Source organism: Acomys minous, assembly GCF_964271855.1.
Source record: "Acomys minous genome assembly, chromosome: 8".
NCBI lineage: Eukaryota > Metazoa > Chordata > Mammalia > Rodentia > Muridae > Acomys > Acomys minous.
Genome location: NC_140489.1, coordinates 31,687,955 through 31,704,941, shown reverse-complemented (window position 1 = coordinate 31,704,941; position 16,987 = coordinate 31,687,955). Strand labels below are relative to the sequence as shown.

Here is a 16,987-nt window from a genome sequence, read left to right as displayed (position 1 = left end):
TGTCATTACTGTCACAAACTGCTACTCTTGTGGTCCTGAGCCAAGGCTTGAGTACTTGGCTTCACTGTGTGACTAGCAAGGGAGTATCACTCTGTGCTGGTAGTGGTGACAGCCTCTTAGGCAGAGTTTATAGACACGGAGCCACCAGGCTGCCAGAAGAACTCTAAAAGGGCAGGAGTTGGCGGCAGTGGAAGAGGGTGTGGGGCCAGGAGGATGCTCTAGAACATACCACCCTCCTCTGTCCTTTTCAGCTGGGAGCCACTTTAGCCAAAATGATAAGATTATGTCTGAGCAAGGGCCTGGGGGAGCTCAGTCTCAGTGTTCACAGAGCCTCAAGTTCAGTCCCCAGCATGGAGCAGGAGGCAGAGTCAAGTGTGGATGGAAGGAATTGCACTCGTGAGGAACCAAAGTAGGATATTTGTGATGCACACACATTCACACACGTGTGCGTACACACACACACACACACACACACACACACACATACACCAAACTCACTACAGACAGACTATATCCTTTGTAGAAAACTGAAAATAAAAACCCTAGCAAATATACAAAAGTCTCAAAATCATTTAATAATTCTATCATGTAGATATGTACTATTTACTATTTATGCATGTCCATGCATGTGGATATGTACACACACACACACATCTTTTCTTTTTCATATGTATGCATGCTTGCATATGTGCAGGCCCGTGGTTGGCATCAGGAATCTTCCTTAGTCAGCTCTACCTTCTTTGTTAGGCACACTCTCTAGCTGAAACCATTGCTTGTGCATATAGCTAGTTTGGTTAGCCAGGTTGTTCTGGGAATCCCTTGTCCCCACCTTCTGAGTGCCAGAAAACAGGGGTCACCATAGCCACCATGGTCTGAGTGGGCTCTAGGGACCTGAGCTCATGCTGTCATGCTTATCTGGAAAATGCATTAACCACTCACCCAGCCAACTCTTAGCCTTGGCTGGTTTGTTTGTTTGTTTGTTTGTTTGTTTTCTCCCTCCTTCCCTCTCTCCTCCCTCCCTCCCTCCCTCCTTCCCTTCATCCCTCTCTTCCCTCCTTCTTTAAATAGACTCTATTCTAATTAATGCAACACTCCCAGGCTACTGATCTTCTACAGTACACTTTTAATGACCTCACGGTGTTCTTTAATATGAGTAAGCATGATTTGTTTAACAATTTTCTTTTTGGACATTAAAAATATTTTTGATTGTTACAACCAGTACTACAATTAGTGGCTGGTTAACTCTCTTGTTTTGAGTGTGATGTTAATATGATAGCAGGGGGGGCATTGCTGTCTCTGCGACCACCATGGCCAGTAGGGCAGTAATGATCTGTCGGAGGCAAGCCCAGTATGGCAGTGCATGCCTATAATCCTAGCATTTGGGAGGCAGAGGCCGGCCAGCCTGGTCTATGAAGTGAGTTCTGGGGCAGCCAAGGCTACATAGAGAAACCCCGTCTTGAAAAAAAAAATCTGTGGGAGGCAGGAAGGCACTTTGGTTCAACATGACTAAGTAGCAGCTGTTGGTTCAAACTTGGGGAGTCTGACACCGAGTAGTTTATTTTAGGCTTATTCAAGCACAGCACAGTTTGGTGAAAACTGTCCCAGTGATAATTAACCCAACACCGTGTGTTTAACAAAACATGAAAAAATCTCCTTGAGGAACAAAGTAAGCTAAATAAAGATCAGACGTGATTACATGGAAACTCTTTGTAAAGGACATGTGACACTCATAATAAAGATGGGTTCATAGATTGATTGATAAAACAAGTTTACTAAAAGAATCGTAAGTGAATCGGGTATGGCCACAAAGGTCACCAGGCTATTAACCATGCCCATCCCATTTCTGGATGGGTCGGGTTAAGCATCTTTCCCTTGGAAGGGACAACCCTGTGTGTTTAACATTCTGGTTCTCCCAGTGCTCACTGGTGCCTCCTACATTATAATAAATAGCATGGGGATTAATATGATGGAAGATGGATCACTATGTTAAGTGTACAGTATTTCCTGGAAATATGGATCAGCTGTCAGACAGTTTTAAAGATTTTATGGCTTGGTAACTTCTCTGGAAAGATGTAGCAATTCAATCCGTACCAGACAGGAGTGCCAAGACTGAGCACTTAGCATTTTGGAAAGCCTTTGCCAATTTTCTAAGGCAAAACCAATTTTCTGCAGGAAGGCCTTGGGCATTCAAGGCTGTGTGCTGGCTTATGAGTGAGACTCTAGTTCTTTACCGTTTGTCAGGCAGCAGATAGCAGGGGGAGGAGCCTAGGATAGAGTGGTTGCTGGGAGACAAGGAAAGCCTAAGGTAGGAATGATGTTATCTAGGCCAGGAAGAGCAGAGGCTATCATGGAAATGGGCCTTCACTGTGTTGTGTATAAAGAGACACAATGGTTTAGAATGCCAATAAGTATATGACAAGCCTGGGAAAAGGTGTCTGTAATAAAATATATTTTTTGGTGAAAAATTTTAATCGGGACTGTGACTTTTGTGTCATGTGACATGAGATTTCGCTGTTTAAGTTGGAAGATAAAGGCAAACAAGAACTATAAATAAAATATATTCATATATTACACATTAATATGTATTATATACTAATACTATAAATAGCTGATCATATTATATCACCAGTCCATTAACCAGTACGATAACTTATGGAAATGAATATATCTCATTTTCTGCTCTGTATGTTTGCTTAATAAAGATAGGGGCTGAAGAGATTGCTCCACAGTTAAGAGTACGTATTGTTCACACTGAGGGCCTGAGTTCAATTCCCAGCATCCCTATCAGGCAGCTCACCAAGTCCAGTAACTCCAGCTCCAGGGGATGTGATGCCCTTTTCAGGCCCTGCACTCATGTGAACATACTCTCATAAGCACACACACACACACACACACACACACACACACACACACATACACACACACACACTTACACGCACAGACACAGTTTTGTTTAAAGATAAACTTAGTAATCAATTACACTTTACACCTCACATCTACAGATGCATATTTCCATCTTATTTATTTTTTTGCTTGCAAAGCTTCGATCTCACTGGAGCCAGATCCTCGTACATACATTTACTCAGTCTGTCAATCAAACGGAGTTGTTGGCTCAGCCTCCTTAAGGGTAGAATATTAGAAGTAGCATTGAATAGGAAGAGGTACCTTAGGTTCCTGTAATGGGGCTCACCTATGTTTTAGCCCCATTCTGTATCCTTGTAGCTGGGCCCTCACTAGCATCTGCAGGTAGCTGGAATTAAGGGGAGGTCAGAGTCATGCTAGGGTGATAGAAAGGAAGCCACAGTGGTTAGTGCCCTCGTCATTACACACTCCATGGCAGTCAATGGAACTCAGGGAGTTGGAGACAAACGCACTGTTAGAGCCTGTGAGGGCAGGCCTTGTACCAGGTGTGGCTGCGTCTGCTTGTTGTGCACAGCAGTGAGATGCCCCCTTCGGTAACGAGAGAGCCTTAAGGTGATGGCAAATGACTTGACCTTGACTATGAAACCTTGGGTTTCCACTTTTCTTTCAGCACCTAGGCAGTGGATGTGCCTCCCTACTCCTAAGCTATTTCTGATGGTGGCTTTTGAGGCGGTGGCTTCGGAGGAGGCAGGCATGTGTACCATGTGCGTGTCTAATGCAGAGAGTGAGCGAGTCAGCTGCAAGTTGTCTGAATGAAGGGTACTAATGGCTGAGGCAGATCTGGTGCCAAAAGGCCTGCGAGGCTGAGAATGAGAGAAGGCTGTGTTACTACAGCTGGGGCCCGTGGCATGGATGGGACCCAGGCATTCCTAGGGACAAGAGCACTGTTTGTCTAGCTGGCGTTGGCCCTTGGCTTGGCCCTGCACACCCTCCTCTGGGCGTTGAGCAGCACTGGCTTTGTAGTAATGTCTGTGCTTAAAGCTCTCTTGCCAGTTAGTAGAAGTTAAATGCCCAAGATAGCAGTATGTAGCAGGGACCCCTCAGGAGAATTTCCAGGCTATACTTAATCCCAAACCCATTTAACAAGTGTGAGCCAGGAGACTTCCTATAAATGAACTCCATGCCATCTTTCCCCAAAGAAGCCAAGTCTCAACTGGTTCCCTGCAAAAGCTTTGCAGTGATTTTTCTCTGAACTGATATAACTGTATAGCCATTGAGTTCAGATATACAGTTAAGCAGGGTGTCTTAAAAATTGCTTGATGGGGGGTTTCTCTGTTGGTGACTTAAAAAAATTTTTTGCTTGACAGCATCTATCCCATGGACGTTTTTATAAACCTCATCCTGTATGTGTGTGGGTGTGTCACCTCCCAGTGGGCTAGCTGGAGATTCTGAGGGAGATGCTAATCTGGAACGTGGGGCAGCTTAGTTGAGGCTGTTGGAACAGGAGGCTGGCTTTGCGCCCTCTGATGAGTGGTGACTGGGGGTGGGGGTGGAATGGGGGGGGGGACATGCTCAGTCTGAGCTGCTTGGTTGTTACCTTGTGCCTTTTATTTGCTCCATGAGGACACTGAGTAGCCTCTTGCCCTTGTACTTGCACTGGCCAGTCATGGACAGGTAGGTGCTTCAGGGTGGGCATCTGTAGGATGTAGTCACTGGGCTGCCTGTTTGCTTTGCTTTTTAGAAAGTTGAGGAGGAAGAGGAGATCACCACCATCAGGGTACCCACCATCGTGTCGGAGGCTCATCTCTAAGAGAGAGAGAGAAAGAGGTGGCAGAGACTCAGGAGCACAGATACTCCTCTCCGGGTTCCACTTACCTGTCACTGCCAGCACCTGGATTTTCACGGAGAAGCCTTGAGAGGAAGCTGCTGGAAGGCGTGACTTGCCTGGAAGTGCCTATTGCCTACTGGACCCTCCCTGAGAACCTGGATGGTTTCCTCGGGGGGGAAAACCTCACTTCTCTCCAGATGCAGACTGGATTCCGGTCCCTTTTACCTCTTAGGTCTCTGGCTAGCATTGGGGGAGAGGCTGGCGGAGGGCGTTGGAGTCCATCTTTGCTTGGTCCTTATCTTCTCTTTATCCCGTTCTTCCCTCCTGGTGAATGCTCGCAGAATTACCCTAAGAAAGCTTATTCAGGATACTAACCTTTTCTAATGTCTTAAGACTCACCCACACAAAGCCCAGTCCTTCCTGGGAATGGGCAAGCTGCTCTGCCTGAGGGTCGTGAGGAAGCACCGTGGTACAGCCTCCATCATCCCACCAAGGCAGCTGTCAGGACACTTGGCCTTAGCCCTTCTGGCCTAACCCTGCCATTTCTCTTCAGACCTCCTTTCCTGAGAGCCAAGGAGACTAAACACCAATAAACCAGGCAAAACCTTTCTGTGGCCCTGAAGGAGAAACTGACTGGAGGGGGTTCACTGGCTAGGTGGGGACAGTGCTGCCAGGGGTGGGGGATGGGTGGGGGGAGGGGGCACTGTGGGTGTGTGTGGAGAACTGAATTGGAATGGAAGGTGCTTTCCTAACAAAAGTGGTGCTCGCCCAGGGACTCCTGTGTCCCAGGCCACTCAGCATGTCTTCCTGGACATTGCACTGGGAAATGCCGGCGTAGGGGGATCCTGCCTCTAACCTTTATTGAAAGGTAGTCTCACGTTACTGGGACACACAAGGGTATCTATCTCTGAGGAAAGAGGCAGAGGGGGGGTCTCTTAAAATAGGCAGCAGGCCTATTTCAGTTAAACACGATCCCATTATGTTAGGGCCAGTATCTGCACAAACAAACCCTCTACCTGACCCTGCTAGCAAGAAATCTTTGTCAGATATTTTAAATTTTATCTTTTTATTTGTTTGTTGTTTTGTGAGACAGGGTTTCTTGGTGTAGCCTTGATTGTCCTGAACTCACTTTGTACATCAGGCTGGCCTCGAACTCACAGAGATCCAACCTGCCTCTGCCTCCCGAGTGTTGGGATTACGGGCATATACCACTGTACCCAGTGATATTTTAGATTTTAAAGGGCTACCTTTAAACCAATCCTAGTTGACTTCCTTCCCTACCGAGTCTGCTGGATATACTCTTGGGTTTTCAGAGTGTCTCCCCAAAGGGAAACTGGTAACTAATTTCTCCTGTGCCTTGAGCAGCTCTGGTCATGACCATTTGTGTTGTCTGGCCTTAGCATACCAGAGTAGCCAGATTGCTTGCAGTGCTGGGGTGCCAAGCCAGAGGGGATCCTCTTCTGTACATGGATGAAGATTTTTGTTTGTGTGTGGGTAGAGCTGAGCAATGGGTGGGAGGCAAGCAGCAGTGTGGTGGAGGGGGTGTTAGGGATGGGAGAGACACCTTACTTTCTGTCAAGAGAAAGGTATTATTTCTTCAACTGTTCAAAATGGACATTACTCAATCCATTTCTTTATTTGAAAAAAAAAAACCCATAATTTGTATATCCTGTTTGTAATAACAGGTATCTTAAGGCAATAAAGATTTTCAAAGTGGTCTGCTTTGTCATTTAGTGAGGTAGTGGGAGCTTTGGGTAGTGCCCACCAGGCTACCCCATTTTTCTGCGACTGTCAGAGTGATGGTGGGGGTGAGGTGAGGGCAGAGACTGGGGCCTGCATAGCATCTGTGTCCATTGTTGACAGGGTGTAACATCCTGTTGGATTTTAAGAGACTTTAAAGGTTCCTGACCGCCCACACAGAAGACAAAACTCAGTGGCCAACCTGTGACCCTGACTTTTCCCTCTCCTGTGTGCACGCTGGAATGTGCTCCTCCCTAAGGGAAGGCCTACTGTTGCCCTTGGCTCTGCTTCAAAGGGCGCTGAAGTGTTTTGTTTGATCACCCCAGCCCCACACCAGCCCGTTCTGGCCAGTGTGCCCAGATTCATTCTAGCATCGGCAGTCTGGTGACTTTCTTTCACATTGTATTCCCTACTGTTCTTCCTCACTCTGTTCAACTTACATCTGTTTCCAGGTCCACAGCTGTCACTTGTTTTGCATGTTTCTTGCCATGAGATGTGACCCATGCCCATGACTCTCTTAGCAACTCTTAGCGGAGAGACCATGGTTCGACTAGGCATAGGAGAGGGACGGAGCCTGGTAGTCACAGTACCTGCTCAGTGCATGCCTGCACCTCATACCTCCTGGGCTCGCAGGCCAATGCATGTGTATGAAGCATGCCTAGGGGACCCGCAGCATCTTACACGTTCACTCCCTCTCTCTCTCTTCTCAGGTGTCTCTAGAGGGGGCCACATGCAAACGTTAACTTCCTAAGATTGCTGCTTCCCCCCCCCAAATGCCTTCTTCAAACAGTGATTGGGTGAGGGTAATTCAGTGTCACAGGGCTCTGAGGTCTGGACCTGCATTCTCTTTTGGCACCCCAAATGAAGCCAGCCTCGATCAGAAGCCAGGACCACGTAAAGCTCAAAGATCTGAAATGAATGGGAGTTGGGAGACCCAACCAAAACACCTCCAAACTCAGGAAGCCTACATTTTTTTTTTTTTTTTTTAGCTACAACAGCCACAGCACCTTTACTGTTTAAAGTCATTTAAGACAAACTTTCCTCCAAAGCACTGATGGAAACCTTTCTATGTATTTAACTAGAACATCAGACACTTCCTCCGCCCCCGGCCTTCCACCTTTCGCAGCGACAGCCTTCACCCTTCTGTAACTTCACAATGCTCAGCCCCTGAGTAGCTGCTGCTCTTTCTGCCTTCAATGCCTCAAGACACCTACTTCCGGGACATGTGAGCCTCAGCTGAGGCATCCTCAGAGAGGTCTTTCTGGTCTGTTGTGACCTATCTAGCATCTTTCCCCCTCCACCTCTGGACTCAAACACCGAGCATTCTTAGAGAATTCTGTCAAAGTTTATATGGAGGCACTGGCTTTGCTTTTTCCTCTTCTTCTTCTTCGTTTGTTTTCCAAGACAAGGTTTCTCTGTGCAGCTTGCTCAGGCTGGCCTTGAACTCAGAGATCGCCTGCCTCTGCCTCCCAAGTGCTGGGTGGTGAAAGGGGTGTGCCACCATGCCCGGCTTCACCTTGCCTCTTTACAGCTCCTGTGGCTGTTTGTCCTAGGCAGCTTCCTTCTACTTTCTCTATCTGTTCTCAAGAATCTGCTTCTTCAGGAAGGAAACGGGAAATGGCCATAACTTTTGAGCTGTCGATGTGGAATCCTGAAGATGAAGAAGGAAGAAGAGATTTGGCATCAAGAACACAAGTAAGAGCCGGGTGGTGCTGGCGCACGCCTTTAATCCCAGCATTCGGGAGGCAGAGGCAGATGGATTGCTGTGAGTTCGAGGCCAGCCTGGTCTACAAAGCAAGTCCAGGACAGCCAAGGCTACACAGAGAAACCCTGTCTCGAAAAACAAACCAAAACAAACTGAACCAAAACAAAACAAAAAACCAAAAACAAAAAAAAAAAGAAAAAGAAAAGGAAAAAACAAACAAACAAACGCAAACCAAAACAAAAACAGAACACAAGTAAGGGAACGCCAACGAGGAGCTGGAGGCAGCCAAGCTTGCCTGGTCTTGAGCTGTCCTTCTGACTACAGTGGGTGTAAACATGCAGAAAGCCACGATGTTCCTGTGTTGGGGATCACGGAGGATAAAACAGGTTCTTAGGAAAGGTCAAAGGACAAAGACTGATTAGAATAGTGAGTTTTACTATTTATTATAAAACGCATTACACAAATACAACTGACCAAAAGGTCTAAAAACAGCCCAGACTCTTCCGATCTTCACCCGCCTGTAGATAACAGAGGAGCCTGGGCCTGCACACAGGGAACAGCCCTTCTCAGAACTGCCTGTCCCTTGGCTGGTTCAGAGTCAGAGGGTGCAGCAGCAGAAAGGAGCCCAGCGTGTGTGGACGACCCCTTGGAGCAGCCCTTGGCTGCAGCTGCTCTGGGCAGGCAGCAGCTTGAGTCTCACAGTTCTCATGTGTCTGCCACGCAAGTCAAACCAAGGGATGGAGACAAAAGGGAAAAAGCAAAAGGCTGGAAAAGGGAGCCTGGAGGGGGCTGCAGCTAGGCGGGGACACGCCAGGAGGCTACTCAGGGCTTGCTGACTTTAATGGAGGAACAGAATACCTTTTAAGTGACTCTAAATTATACATACGTGTTACATGATTTTTCTGTATGAATAGCTATAAAAATTTAAGAACGTTAAAAAAACAAAAACAAAAACAAAACCCCCCAAAAGCTTAAGATGCTGAACCTAGATGAAGGAGCTAAGGATACAGCCAAAAAGAAATGATCCAAGTAAGGGCAGAGACTAAAGAAGGAAGATGGCAAAGGCGGGAAGACGGTGACGTTTTGCAGGTGGCAAGGCTGGCCTCAGTTTCTCTTCTGTCTGGATACTGGTTCTGTTTCTAGGTACCGGAGCCCAACTAGCATGCCCAGGATCGAGAAACCTTAAACACACAGAAAACATTAGTGGTGGACCATAACAGCACCTTACCAGCCCAACCCCTGCAGGGGGTCTAGGGTGGCCAGGAGCTTACTTGCTACCATCAGGGGTGCGAGAACGCCAACGCCAACAGCTGCTGTTCCAAATACAAACACCTCTGAGAGGAAGTGTCCCAGGGCGAGGAGGAATGTCCACAGGGTGATATGATAGAGCCTGCAGGGAACAGACAGAAATGGATACCGAAGTTACTTCATGTGACCAGGACTCAGCCCCATCAGTTTTAACATTTGGACACTTCGGATTCAGATTCCTTTTTTCCTGGTTCTGGGGATCAAACTCAGCCTTGGGATTGCCAGGAGAGCATTTGCCTCTGAGCTAGATCCCCTGCTGGACACTTCTATATTACAATACAATAAAAATAAAATAAAATAAAAATTACCCAGGTGAAAGCATCTGTGTGCCCATAGCCTCCCCTGACTGCCTTCTCCTCCCTTCCCTTTCCAAAAGAACTAGTATCTTAAATTTGGTTTTTAATCATGATGGTATATGTTGGTGTGTGTGTGTGTGTGTGTGTGTGTGTGTGTGTGTGTGTGTGTGTGTCTGTGTCTGTGTGTGTATGTGCGTGGTGCTTTGAGTTTCCAGTTAGGGAGGGAATAAACTCAGGATGCATGGCAGAGGTCCATGGATCAAAGTCCTATGCTGGAACGGACTGGAAACACCAAGTCAGCATTCGGAATTGCTCCTGGTCAGAAGAGGGAAAACTGAACGGAGAGAAGAGGTGAAGGTGAGTATGAATTTCCTCTGTTCACCCCATGCACAGCAGAGAGAGCACATCCCTTAGACCCATCAGCAATTCTTCACGGTAGTAAAAGGTCTTCAGAAATGATTATCCAATCCTCCAGTCTTTTCAGTCACCCTGACAGGTAGAACAGCTCTCTTACTATCATTTTATAGATGGAGACCAAGGTACAGAGATAGTAGGTAATAAACCCAGTTACCAACACAACTGAGATCAGAATGTGTTTTTCTTGTTTTCATTCTTAACCCCAGGCAGTTTCCACTAAACCATACTGCTTCTAAAAATATGTGTCCAATCTAGGACATGTAATCCAGTTTCAAGTTAAAAAAAAATTAAAAATAAAGATGGAAAGATCAAAGGGCTAATAGTCTTGCTTCAAATCCCACTTGAGTCAGTCTTCCTCTACTTAAATTAATTGGATTTTTTTAAATATTTAGACTGCAATATCAGTAATGAAAATCACTCCCCTCTCCTCGCAGGGGTTGCTAAGAGACTGAGACAAGGTCATGTAGGTGAAAGCTCCTGGCAAAACCAGAGAGGAGCCATGAATACTGTTGCTTCCTCTCTTCCCCAGATGCTGAGGGGAGAGACAAGATACGAAGTTTTCCGTGTGAGGTTGGCCTTTTGACAGCTTCACCCAGTGACCCGAGCATTGACTGCTTCTACCAAACAATGATGGTTACTCTAAGGAAGAAAGCTTGAGCCCCCTCTAGTGGCCAGAAGTGGGTATGGCATCTAGATAGGAGGCTAGAATGGTCTGCACCTGTTCCTTCTTGTCTCACATTTTGGAGAGGCAGCACGCGAAGATCCCTTACTGACTGACCTCTTCACGGGCCTCTTTCAGTTTACTGGTGAGTGTCTCTTTTCATGGATTTCTGGTCCTTTCTAATTGAGGAGGAATGTGGAAAAGGTATGTACAGAGCTAGGAATGAAGCTCAGGGCTATAGCCTTTGCCGACTATGCTCCAAGCCCTTCATTTGATTCCCCAGCACTGTGAAAAGAAACCAAACACATCCCCAAAGATAAAATGAGCACAGCACTCTAGTTCTTTAGGAGAAGAAAAGTGTGTTCTAATCAAGGGGTATGATGCAAACCGCTGGACAACAGCGATGCCATTTGCTACGGCCAGTTAGGCCTGTACGTATTTCAGGCCTGGAAGCAATGCTCCAGCCAGACTTTCATTCCCTATGCTTTATGCTAATGCAGTGATTTAACAGGTCCCAACAGCAGGGTAGTGCACATGGGTGGAGCCTGATTGCCAACAAGAGGAAGCCAAAGGCCGCCTTTCCCCGACATACGTTCTGTTGTGGATGTCAATGGCACAGAGGCAGCGAATCACTGAGGAGAGCAGCGTCCAGATCCCAAAGGTCCGGGCTTGGAGGCCATTCACTGTGTAGTAAAAAAGAAAAGAAAAGAAAAGAAAAAAGAAAAGCGAGAGAGCGGTGAGGAGGGGAGGGCCAGGGAAGCCTTGCCCTCAGCTAGTCAGCTTCCCTGGCGATTCACACAAGGTAGCTGAGCCTGACCTCCCCGAGTGGGCCCCTGGGGAATGGAATGGAAAGAATTCTGAGTGCTGCTCAACGCTCTTCAGATGCCTACAGTTGAAAGGGAGTGCTGCAGTTCCAGACCTACAAGATGCCTAGCACAGCCAAGGCTGTAGACTGCCAGGAGGGGCCAGGCAGCAGCACCGATGACTTCTTGTGGAAACAGGCACTATTTCTCTGAGATTTGCTGGGGGCCTCTGTTCTTGGTGGCTTCACTGTGATGCTGTTGTAGTAAATACCTTGTCTTGAAAATTCGAGTCATACTTCACTGTAACAGTGGCTTGTGACTCTGAGTGCTTTCTGTATCTCTTGAGGGACACCTGACCAGACCCTGGTTACACACACACACACACACACACACACACACACACACACGCTGCTGGTGACTGGCCTCTCCTGGCAGTCTACAGTCTCTTGGTTCTGCTAGGCATCTTTTAGGTTCCAACCAATCTCAGGAGGGTTCCCTTCCAACTGCAGGCACCACTGTCCCGACATCAGTATGTTCTAGAAGCACTTGGGGATTCGAAATGTTCAAACGGTGAAAGCACAGCTAGTTCTTTTGCTCATCAGTCTCTTACAGAGTTTAAAAAAAAAAATTCTATAAACAGTTCGGTTGTTAAGCACCTGCCTAGCATGTGAGATGGGATGTCCCGGGTTTGATTCCCAGCACCGGACAAGATGACATCTGAAAGGCTTATTAATGTTCACTTGGTCTTTAAAAATTCTTTAGCCTTTGGAAACGCAGACAGCTCTAGTACAGTCACACTGAGCACCTTGTAGGTGGTGATGAGAAAACATTCGTTGTATCAGCTATTTGGGGATACATTCTTTAGAAACCAAGTTGATGGCGTTGCTAATGAAAGGCTGAAGAAATTCCTCCAGTGTGAGACACAGAAGCCCAGGCCAGGATCAAGTGAAACTTTACATGTTTAGGCTATCCAGAGCCCTGCTCTGTGCACCTGCACAGGTTCCATGGCCACCTGTGAGCAGAAACTGAGAGTAAAAAAAAAAAAAAAAAAAAATCAAAATATAACCTTCCTGCTCACTTTCCCAGGTTCTCAATTCCCATTATATTTGAACTTTGTTCAAAATAAGCCTCAGCCTACTTAGTTTCCTTTCTACCTAGATGCTGCGGAGGAATGAGTAGGACAGAGCCTGGATCTGGGTCAGCTATAAATGTGACAACAGAGCTGTCGGCTGCTGTCAGTCAGTGCCGCAGCTCCGAGTGCCCCACGCCAACAGAGTGAAGCGGCAGCTGCAGAGTTCAGATACGCACTGGGGAGCTTTGTGAGTGGTCGGGAAAGGCCACCCTGAGCGGGAGGCTTTACTTGGAGAGATCTGAGCTATCCACTCAGGGACTACACTTCGGTCTGGAAAGCTCTTGGATGACCGACTGTCTACCTGTTACGTGGTCCCTAGTCCATATTTCTAATGAGGGCACCGAGATATAGCAGCAAAAGGCTTCTTTATGGCTTCCTAGTAGCATCCCAGAAGCCATATGCCATCCTAGTCTCTTGCTTTGTCCTTTTGCACGTGCTTCTGAATGGAGAGTATGCAGAGACACTGTGGGGGAGGGGGTGTCAAGTGCTTCCCACACAGTCATTACGCTAAAGCAGTGTCCCTCGTGTTGTGGTGACCCCCAATCATACAGTTAATTTGCTTTTTTTTTTTTTTTTGAGACAGGGTTTCTCTGTGTAGCCTTGGCTGCCCTGGAGGCACTCTGTAGACCAGGCTGGCCTCACAGCATTCCGCTTGCCTCTGCCTCCCGACTGCTGGGATTACAGCCCAGCCTCACCATACAGTTATTTTGCTGCTACTTCATTACTGTAATTTTGCTAGTTATGAGTTATAATGTAGATATCTGATATGCAGGGTATCTGATATATGCTCCCTGTGAAAGGATTGTTTGACCCCAAACCCCAAAGGGTCACTACTCACAGGCTGAGAACTGCTGCTCAAGTGGGCTACCAAGACTAGATTAGGCCATCAGAATCTCCTGGTTATTTCTGGAACTGGATTCCAGGCTTAATAATCAGGAGGGAAATAAACATGCGAGCTTTGACTCTAAGGAGCGGGTTGGTCAGCTATATGGCCCGGTTGGGGGATTAGCAGCTAGGCCAGTACTACACAGAAAATATTTCTTTACAGTCTTCTCTTTTCATTTTTCTAATTAATTTTTTTGACATAGGATCTCACCAAGTTGCCCAGTCTGGCTTTAAACGCTCTCAACCTTCTTGCCCTATCCTCCTCCTGTGTGCTAGAATTACAGCCATGTGCTATGATGCCCAACCGGTTCTCTTGACTTCTTACCAAGGTTTGGCTTGCCAGTGTAGAGCTTTTCATAGAGAAAGGTGTGGTCCCGGAAGCTCTGGAGCGTGTTCCCCATGGCTATGACGGATACCATAACCAACCAGCTCCGTAGCACATTCAGGAAGCGGCTCATGACTCCCCTCAAAGACAGGGCGCTCTGTCTTGGGAACATAGAAGCTATGATGAAGTGACTTCCACACCACTGCCAAACTCTTTCACCTCTGCGGTTAATCTGTGTCCCACTCATGAGAGCTGCCCTGTGCCATGCTGGCAGATCACGCTACAAATTCTTTTTCAAGTTCTTTGGGCCCAACCTGTTTTCTCGCCACATCACTTCTATTTCACCAGATGCATAGGAATATTTACCCTAAACAGAGGTATGCTGATCTTTGTGACAGAGGCTTTTTTTGTTTTTTGTTTAATACAATGGGTGAAATATCAATTCTAGCAGGAAAGAAATGGCAAGAAGGGGGACAGAAGAAATAGGGGTGTACAAGTACTCCTATGAAGTAATAAGATGGATTTCTGGGTCAAGCTTGTGTCCCTGCCAATGCTCAGTCACTCGAACAAGGGTGACCGACCAGTGCACCTTGCAGCAAGTGGCACTGCACTTACATTTGTTCAAGTAATCCCCCAAAGCACAGTACTGCTGTAAGCGAGAACTGTCTGGAATCAGTGCTAGGCCTTCCTCTCTTCATGCCATTCCTGTGCAAGCCAAGTGGCTCAAGGGCGATTCTAAATCTGCTCAGACACCTGGGTATATGACACATGCTCTGGACGTCTAGCAGCTCTGAGTGGGAGCTGTGGCATTATTGCCTGACTGCTATTCTTCATTTTCCTCTGCTCGGTTCCCCGCTACATCATATTTCATATATAAGACAATCTAAAGCACTTAAAACAAACAAACAAACAAAAAGACCCCAGTCATAGCCTGGTGTTGGGTTGCAAGAAAAGTTACACTAGTTATAGTTAAGTGCTACTTGTGCCCTATATGTATACTTGCCCCAAGCATCTACTGTTGTGTTTTATTGACTAAGTGGGCACAAGTACCATTTCTGTTTCACAGATGAGGGTCAGAACAAAGAGCTGAGTGATTTGCTTAGGTCACATAGCTAATATTTGACAGACAGCCATGGTCTGCTGGACTCTGTTGCAATACTACCTCACAGAATATTTTGCTAAAGTTCCTTTTTTTTTTTTTAAATTTAATTTTAACTTATGTGCATTGGTGTGAGGGTGTCAGATCTTGGAGTTACAACCAGTTGTGAGCTGCCATGTGGATGCTGGGAATTGAACCCGGGTCCTTTGGAAGAGCAGGAGGTGCTCTTAACCACTGAGCCAACTCTCCAGTCCTGAAGTTCCTATCTTAAGAAAAAGTATTTACTTATTTAGAGACAGGGTTTTACTATGTAATCCTGACTGGTCTGGGACCTCTACATAGACCATGCTGGCCTTGAAATCACAGAGATCCATCTGCCTCTGCCTCCTGAGCGCTGGGATTAAAGGTGTGTGCCACCATGTGCAGCAAAGTTCCCAGTTTTTTGAGGAAGCTAAAAACAGCAGAAACACCTTTGTCTTCTGCTGGTAGATTAAGCCTCGCGGAGTATCAATTTCCAAAAGATCTAAATGGATCCCACAAAGGTAACTTATCAGCCTCCTCCTCCTTTTGGTCCTTCATTGATCTGTTGTCGGGCTAACTTCTTTGGCCTGAAAGTTGTAGGGAACTATCAGGCCTCCTTTCTCACTGTGGTAATACGTTTCAGTACAGGTAGATATTAAAATGAAGCGAGGAAAAACCAACTAAAAAGGGCTCCAGGAAAGGAAGGGGGAATCCAGGGCAAACAGGTCACAAACAGGCACTGTCCGAGTCTAGAGATGACGGGGTGTGCTGATCTTCACAGGCCAAGATCCGCTTCTCTTTATTTTTGTGTTCTCAACACCAGACTCAGCTTGGGTTAGTTAAAAACAAACAAACAAACAAACAAACAAACAAAAAGACGTGCGAGCGCACGTACACACATGTGTGTACACACACACACACACACACACACACACACACACACACACACTTTTTCTTAGTAGAATACAGAACTCAGGCCATTCACTTCACAGATCTTAGAAATCACAGCAGAGACCTGATGAAGGCGCATCAGAGCATTTCTGTATTGCTCTACCTCAAACCTATTTCCCTGGAGCTTTGAAATGGTTGGAGGGGGTTTACAACATTGGTCCTGGCCCAGTTCAGCCTGCATGCGATGCTAATTAGCAATTAATAAAGAGGGATTCCTATCTTAACTCCACCACTCGGCTCTGAGGGTTCAGGCCAAGTCACTGAGTCTCCATAACCTCGGTTTTCTCATCTGTAAAATGGGGACATAAACATCTATGTCAAGAATTACCCGAGAATTCATGAGGAAAAGTGAAAGGTACTTGCACAGAGCTGGGTTCACAATGGCTGCTGGTTCACTCATCCGTCCCCATAATTTACCAGACTCTCTCCATTTTCCTAGCATCCCTATGGACATCGTTTCTAGATTCACCTCCACCCCCCACCCAAAGGTAGCTTTCTAGGCAACTCCCACTTCCCTAAATTCTTTAGATAGTCTCACTCGGATGCCACACCAATAACTACAACCCAATCCAAAATCTCCTACCTGGCGACCCAGAACTACTGCAGCCAGAGTACCAGCAGCATCCGCAAACCAGCTCCCCTAGGACAGCTCCTGTCCCAAGTCCACCTGGGCCACTTGTCCCCGCCCCAAACCTCAGCCCAGCTCCGGGATTGGATCGTTCCTGTCAGTCCTCGTTCTGATTGGCTAAACTGGTTCAGTTCGAGCAGGCGATAGGGAGTGAACTCCTTTGCTGCCAATCACCGGTTGCCGCCGCCTAAGCCTCTCCCGGCTGCGCCGCTCACGCGGTAAACCCTCCAGTCGAGCGTGGCGGAACTCTGGCTCGGAGTTACCCTTTTAGAGGTGTGGGAAACGCGGAGAGAAAATGGAGCCAAGAAACCCTTCTGGCAATCGCC

General features: G+C 46.9%; 2 protein-coding genes across 4 annotated transcripts in view; one reads left to right on the top strand and one right to left on the bottom strand.

The window, feature by feature from the left end:
* Positions 1 to 6,407, top strand: part of FLVCR2 (FLVCR choline and putative heme transporter 2) — a 63,465-nt gene extending 57,058 nt beyond the window's left edge. For both annotated transcript variants that reach the window (XM_084791600.1, XM_084791599.1), the window contains one exon: positions 4,604 to 6,407. In XM_084791600.1, coding sequence (XP_084647726.1) covers positions 4,604 to 4,672 — 69 coding nt within the window. In that variant the 3' untranslated portion in view covers positions 4,673 to 6,407. The remainder of the gene's footprint in view (positions 1 to 4,603) is intronic.
* A 2,155-nt stretch (positions 6,408 to 8,562) lies between these two features.
* Positions 8,563 to 16,949, bottom strand: ERG28 (ergosterol biosynthesis 28 homolog). 2 transcript variants are annotated; one of them, XM_084791602.1, is made up of 5 exons: positions 16,617 to 16,949; positions 13,963 to 14,119; positions 11,410 to 11,500; positions 9,407 to 9,525; positions 8,563 to 9,316 (listed from the first exon to the last, which is right to left on the bottom strand). In XM_084791602.1, exons 2-5 carry the CDS (start codon positions 14,093 to 14,095, stop codon positions 9,240 to 9,242), a joined length of 420 nt encoding a protein of 139 aa, XP_084647728.1. In that variant the 5' UTR covers positions 14,096 to 14,119; positions 16,617 to 16,949; the 3' UTR covers positions 8,563 to 9,239. The 2 variants fall into 2 exon arrangements, with proteins under 2 accessions (XP_084647728.1, XP_084647727.1); XM_084791601.1 differs by having other exon boundaries at positions 13,963 to 14,123; positions 16,617 to 16,811.
* Positions 16,950 to 16,987: the final 38 nt, after the last annotated feature.

What these genes read in the sequence shown, in the direction of transcription:
- ERG28 (XM_084791602.1), bottom strand. Translation starts at nt 14,095, where the DNA reads ATGAGCCGCTTCCTGAATGTGCTACGGAGCTGGTTGGTTATGGTATCC. An exon ending in CACTGGCAAGCCAAACCTTG is followed by an intron (nt 11,501 to 13,962) that starts GTAAGAAGTCAA and finishes TTTACTACACAG; the next exon opens with TGAATGGCCTCCAAGCCCGG. An exon ending in CGCACCCCTGATGGTAGCAA is followed by an intron (nt 9,317 to 9,406) that starts GTAAGCTCCTGG and finishes TGTGTGTTTAAG; the next exon opens with GTTTCTCGATCCTGGGCATG.